Below are 7,208 nucleotides of genomic sequence, written 5' to 3'. Positions count from 1 at the left end.
TTAACGAAACAAAATAAATAAACATCAAAAATGTATAAAACAAAATATTGAGCAATAATACACAGAACGAAAACGATATTATTAATAATAACATTTTCAAAATAACACTTAGAAAGTTTATATTTAAAAAAAAATTATTAACATTCACAACCACATTTCTGAACGACATTCAAAGCGAACGTTTTGAAAATTCGTTTTTACTATATCGACGAATCGAAATAAACAAAGACAAACAAAATGTGTATGGCTTTTTTTTATATTATACAGTCAAACGATAGTTCAACTCTGCCACACTTATTTACTTAGGGTACTCATCAAATTGGTATAATACGACAAAAAATTAAAAGGTGCGTAAAGGTAAATTATTTAGCCGATTGTCGTATAGTAAGAACGTCTAAAAATACACAATAAAAGCATTTTAATACGACATTAATAACATTTAACAGCCAAACCACACGATCGAAATTTATACCTATTAGTGGTATACATTTTAAAGCTAAGCTAAAATTTGTACGGCGACATTAAATTCCATAGACAATAAAAAATACAGATTAAAAAGCACTGTCAAAATTTATACTAATTTAAAAAGCAAAATTGCACGGAAAGCTGCTGAAGCAGTTATATCACAAATAAATAAATATGCAGTCTTTTCGTTTTTGATATTAAAGCATATAAAATAATATTGCCACAAACAAAGCATATAAGCACCTTAACATAAAGTAAAGAAGTAACATAATACGGGTGTTAGTATTTTCTGATTAAACCATAAACATAAATTTGACTTTTGCGGAACAACTTGATTGTTATTGTTTTTTTTAGACATTTCGTCATTTGACACTTGTAGCTAAGTCAAGAAATTTACGAGAAATATAACGTGAATTAAAAAATGAATAGTCCTATATAATGAAATGAATTTTTCGCTAATGAAAAATATTTCCAAAAATTTATTTTTAAATATACTCGTAACATAAAGCAATGACATCGTAACACACAGCCTTTGGAATACTTAATACTGAATAAGGCGAAATGTAAATTAGCATTTTATAATTGCATTAAAACCAAGCTAATAAATAATTAGTAATTGATATCGCTAATTTATTCAATTCCGTTTTACTCAAAACCATTACTTCTTCGTAAGAAACGTTTAGTTTTCACAACCTTTACTACAAGGAAATACACTACACAATACGATAAAATCGAATTATTTTATTAACTCTTATTTAAATTTTTAGACACGAAATTTAAATTTTTAATTTTTCCTACAATTACGTCATTAATCTACGAGGGTTCTATAAAACCAAATTTTTACCTTATAATCAATGTTTGAAGTAAATTATCTAAATAAAATAAATATGCATATTTTTATATGATGATGATTTTATAATTGCTTGCTGTAATTGTGAAGTGTCTGCTTACAAATTGTGCAAAATCTTTACTGATTTTGTACAATTTGTATATACAGAAATAATATAATTATTATTACTTGTCGGAATACGTACAGATTAGCTCAATACTGGTTTTTCTTTTAATGCAATTACCATAATGGCATATTATTGTGTCGAAATTTCCCTTTTATTAGCTCCATTTTTTGTGACTTTTACCCACACATAATGGAAATTCAAACGTTATGTAATCTTTGACATGTATATAAAACTATTGGATTTTAAAATCTTAAAATTAAATTTTAAAACTGCTGTTTAGTCTGTTGTTTCTGAACCTGTAGAAGGTTTAATAACCTATATAAGCTAAATAAATATATATAAAGTTCAGAAGCATTTTCCGACTACAACACATCTTAAACGTTAATATATATTTCTCAATACCGATATAATGATATAACTTTGGCACAACATCGACATTAATAACTAATCATCAGGTAACTTAAGAGGTAGATAAAATTACTCACTTGAGATTTTTATCACAAACTCGAAAGATCTTATAAGATCACAGTTTAACATATTTAAATTTAAAATAACCAATTAAAACGATAACCTTGCTTTGTGTAAAAAAACGGCACATTTGTAATAAAAAAAAAAAACACAAACGAGATCAATGCTCAAAGTAACACAACTTAAATGGAATGTGTAGTTAATTATTTTTACCTTTAACATTTTCTGCGTTGGATGACAATAAAGCGGAGAGAGTCGCGTGAGTCGCGCTTAAATTTCCGTTAGATGCAATGCCCATATTTGAACCGCCCCCTAAGTTGGTGTTATTTAACATACCCCCACTCGTCCCCGAACTAACGATGGTTACATTGGGAGGCGGGGTGACGCCATTAGCGAAGCCAGTCGATAGTACCTTTTGGGTATTGTGCATCATGAAAGACTTCGAGGCTGCCGCGCTACCCAAAGTCAAAACCTTTTTCAACATAAGCGACGAGTTACAAGCATTATCGATCATATCTTTCGTGGTGGAAATGTTATCAAAGTCCGCTGATGTGCCTGTAACGACTGTGCTTTTTGGCGTGGTTGAGTATGAAGGTCTTACTGTGGTCACGTTGAAGGATACCCCCGGAGAAGCGGCTCCCATGTTCCGATTGATGATGTTCTTCGACACTATGGCATTGTGCAGAATGTTTCCAGTGGGGAATGATTTCGATGAGACATTCACATACTGCGGCGTTCCTATAATCGTCGCGTTCGACGTTCGTGTCCCGAAGCCGATGATCGTACTACCCGTTCCTTGGGACACTACCGTACTAATTGTACCTGATTTTGCGTTGATCGGTATTCTACAACAAAATAAAAATTATATAGTTTAAGCGTCATTTAATAATGCATAAAATAGGGACTTTAGGAATTATTGATCGATTATTTATTAATTAATTATGACTTCTTTATATATATTTCAAAAAAAAATAATCACTGCACCTCTAATTTCTGTGTATTAATTAACAATTTCAAATAACATCCGGTATGTCATTCTGTTTTGTGGTCGATTTGATGGGCAACCAAATTCGCTAAGCCTTAGTGTCTTAAATTTTATTTTAAATCTAAACTTACCCACGAATCATATGAGAATTGGATCCAGGAATACTTTGTATGGTAACAGTGGCTTGAGGTAGATGGTGTATAGTTCTCTGACCACTGGGTTGTAAACCTGAACTGGTGTAGTAGTGGACAGTGCTGCCAGTGATACGAGGCGGAGCTATATGAGCTACTGGCACGCTGTGTATCATTCCACTAGTTGTTGACGCTACGGTTATGCATTTTGTACTTTGATTGCTAGTAAACTGGAATAACAAATTTTTGGTTATTTATATTAATAATAATAATAAACATTAGGTAGGCAGATTACTGTGTCTACTATTCAAGATATAATTATTTGCTTACGTTCGTGTTAAGAGTAGTTCCCAAGTCGAATTCATCACCGACCAATGTGATGGTATCAGGATTAGCTCCAGTCAATTTCTCAATAGTTTTCCTCGCATCTGCATCACTTTCTATATTGCCCAAATTTCGGCTTAGGAATTCTATGTCAGCGTCTAGAAGGCCATCTACTAAATTGCTTTGTTCATCATCAGCTTGCTTACAAAGATCAAAAGCATCGTCAGTTTCCAACTTAATATCTTCAACTTTAATAGCATCAACATTTATATCATCTATATTCTCAACTTTAATATCGTTAACATCTAAATCTTCAACTTTAATCTCGTCTACTTTCATTTCATCTAAATCCTCCATTTTTATACCATCTACTTTTATATCATCAATGTCTTCAACTTTAATATCGGCAAAATCTGTATCTTCTTTCATCATCGGCACCTCGGCGAAGGCTCTTGAATTATCAGAGTTCGTCATATACTGACTTGCGTTAAAATTTGCAGAATCGAAATCATCATGAACTTCCAATTTGATGTCATCTATTTTAAATTTCTCTTCTTGAACGACACTTGTGGACGGTTGAGGGCTATCTGCGTTGAGGTCGCCACTCAATGACCTTCTTAATACATATCCTTTTATTTTTCGTAACATAAATGGTGGTACTTTAAATCCAGTCAATTCACCCAGCAAGGGCAAGGAGCTATGTTTATAAGTGTCACTTCTAGCCAGTTCTTCAATATCCTCCAACACCTAAAAAAATATTGTCCCACTTGTAAACCATCTCTATAATTAAATTCATATTGAATTTGTTAGTTTAAATGAAATTTTAAGTCTCTTGTCATGGGACCTAATACACTATATAATTATCCCTTCAATCATAATTGGTATTGCTGTAAAAAAAGTACAGTAACTGCATGTAAATGTCCCACGGCTGGGTTAAAGCCTCGTTTAAGAAGGTTAAGATCTAATCTCATTATACTCCAATGTGGATTGGTGGACACATGTAGCAGTTATTCACCCAACTGATACTCTGCATAAGATGAATTATAATTATTGTTATGCTATGACGGACTTATATAAAACCCTACCACCAATAAAAACAATTATTTTAAATATAAGGATACAATAAAACTTTCTAACCATTATATAAGTTTTGCCTCCGACAGCATTTACCAAGTTGTGATTGGCTATCCACTCTTTGTCAACGCTGTCTGCTGGATATCTTAACAGTCCTGCATGTCTTGTATATAAACGACCTCGAGAATTACCAAGACCAAGCACCTGCAAATAAACACCAAAATCAAGATTCTAGAGTTATAAACATGCAGTAAAAAAAATTAATAGTCTACTTTCTAGTAGAATTGATTTTAAGCAATAGAACCGCCTATTCAAACAATTTATTAGAGAATACACACTTTGTAATACTTTTTATTTAAAATAATGTTATTTTTCATGAAAAACCCAGTAAGTGAAACAAGACAACTGAGGAATTATTTTTATTATTGTATGTTATTTCAACTTGCGCACTCCAAATATATCTCCTATTATGATTTAACAAAAATCATTTGGACCCAAATTTAAATTCGACCCTTCAGTTGATATTATTATTAATATGAGGTTTATGTCACCAATTTATTACATATTTATTACATAATATAACATTTTACAAAATATATTGTTAAAACTTAGCAATTCATAAAAAACGATAAGTAAAATAAATTATTAATTAACTGTACTATTGCAAGTATAGGTAAAGTTGAGGGAAAATTAATTTAATTTTTACTTAACACTATGAATTTTTTTTTACATATTCTCTAATTTATTATATACCTTATGAGCATGAGATCCCATAATAAATAATGTATCCTGTGTAAGTCTTGCAGGATTCCACTTCTCTGGGTCCCGAATAGCTGGTGATGGCAATGGTGATGAAGAACCTTCAATGATCTCTTCTTGTTTTATTTTCTTAGCTCTTATAAAGTCTATATCAATATCAGTGTCCTTCCTCTTACTTTGTGGGTTCTGCAGCTATTAATATTTAATTTACAAATATATATTATAAGCAGACAAACAAACTTAATATACATAAAAGCATTAAAATTATTGTATTTTAATATACTTATTTAAATTTATAGAATATTATTCTTACTGCTTGTTTCGTCAGTTTATTATCTGTGTTATCATCAGTTGTTTCGTAACCCGGTTGTGTTGTACGAGATGGTGTGGAATATAACAATCTTGTTGCATCCAACATAGCACGACAAACTGCTCGAACCTGAAAAGAAATAATTTACAAAGGAACTTTAGGATTATTTACATAAATAAATTGATTAAAGTGTTAAGCCCGCCTTTCAGGCAATTAAAGTATTTAAATAAATAAAAAAGTCATTCATTTTTATCCATTTTCATAATCTGTTATATTTTATTAGTAACACTTAAGTATTAAGCACACAATAAGATAACATGACCACATGTAGTAATAGCAAAATTTCTTTACAAAACATTTAATACAGTGATTTATTCACCTGATCTTCACTGACGGACTCATCTCCTAAGTTCAATCGAATGTTGTTTACGGCAGGAACAAAAAATTTCTGAGAAACAAAAATTTACATAAAAATACTCTATAAAAAAGTTAATATTATTATACAATTTATACTGTTATTTATTATAACAGCATTTAAGAGTGAGGATCAACTGCATAATAATAATATTTTATTAAGTATAATGTAATAAATTTTATAAATGATATAAATATTATAAATTAATAATAATTATATATAAATGTTATAAATTAAGCTTGTCAGCTCTTTTAAAAAGGAGGAAGGAATGTATAAAGTGCTTACTTCCAAATATTTTTTAATGACTTGATCAATTTCCCTTGTTACAGCAGATTGTATGGTTTGCCTCAACATGTCAAGGGACTTGTTAGCACTGGCACGAAATTCGGCAATTGGTCTTGAGTGCGGCTGCACAGGACCTGGCAGGCTGAATCTTCGATGCATAGCCGCCAATGTGCTTATCGCTATCTGTCGAGTAATAGGCTGTTTCTAAAAACATTAACAAATAAAATAACAATTATCACATGCAACTAAATTATGTATTGATGATTTCCACATAAACTTATACATACCGCTTGCATTGTCGCCGCTGTATTTGTACGAATATTAATTATTTTAGTTGGCGCTTGGAAATTCCATGTACCACTTGTACTGTTATCTATAACTGCTATGTTTTTGTTAGCGTCTATATTAGTGCTAGTCTTTTGAATCACCATTTCGATTAGAAATTTTATAACGTTTTTCCATATATTTTACATACTATCGGTATAGCAAGGAAACCATACCAAATCTCATTTAATTTTAATTAGCTTCGATTTTGGCTTCATTGAGTGATGTGAATGTCTGTCCTGTTCCTCTCTGTACTCTGTAATGTCAAGTCAATCGATGTTTTCATTTCCTTTTACGCATATTAAAACTCTTAATTCAATAAAAAATATACTCAATACTCAGATTCGCTACGATATTAAGTACGAATGTTATTCTTACTTTATTTATATTAATAATAAAAGAACATTATCGCATTTGTTACAATATTTTACACAAGTAGACTATCTACAGATTACAATAAATATTAGAATCATACTATGACATTGACAGCGACATTGACAGTTGACAAAAGACGTTGCTTATTAGCTAGGTACCTACCTACCTATCGTCTCATCCTCTTCTTCACTGTCTAAACCAGTTTTCTAATCTTATAAATTCAAATCAAAATATTCCATGCATCTTAAAAAGCTATCTTAAATTTACTAAATTACCCTCTCCCATATTTAAATCAAATATTAACCCTATTTATTCCATTTCTTACGATTCTCTTATA

General features: G+C 30.8%; 1 protein-coding gene across 1 annotated transcript; it reads right to left on the bottom strand.

Annotated features, from left to right (window-relative positions):
• Positions 1-2,029: 2,029 nt before the first annotated feature.
• LOC126769970 (uncharacterized) lies at positions 2,030-6,727 on the bottom strand. Its single transcript, XM_050489040.1, has 9 exons — positions 6,460-6,727; positions 6,173-6,376; positions 5,852-5,920; positions 5,476-5,601; positions 5,157-5,354; positions 4,467-4,607; positions 3,336-4,076; positions 3,006-3,235; positions 2,030-2,734 (listed from the first exon to the last, which is right to left on the bottom strand). The coding sequence occupies exons 1-9, from the start codon at positions 6,601-6,603 to the stop codon at positions 2,089-2,091; spliced, it is 2,499 nt and encodes an 832-aa protein (XP_050344997.1). The 5' UTR covers positions 6,604-6,727; the 3' UTR covers positions 2,030-2,088.
• Between the last annotated feature and the right edge of the window lie 481 nt (positions 6,728-7,208).

The sequence above is a fragment of the Nymphalis io genome, chromosome 8 (assembly GCF_905147045.1).
Source record: "Nymphalis io chromosome 8, ilAglIoxx1.1, whole genome shotgun sequence".
NCBI lineage: Eukaryota > Metazoa > Arthropoda > Insecta > Lepidoptera > Nymphalidae > Nymphalis > Nymphalis io.
This window is presented reverse-complemented; position numbering and strand designations above follow the sequence as displayed.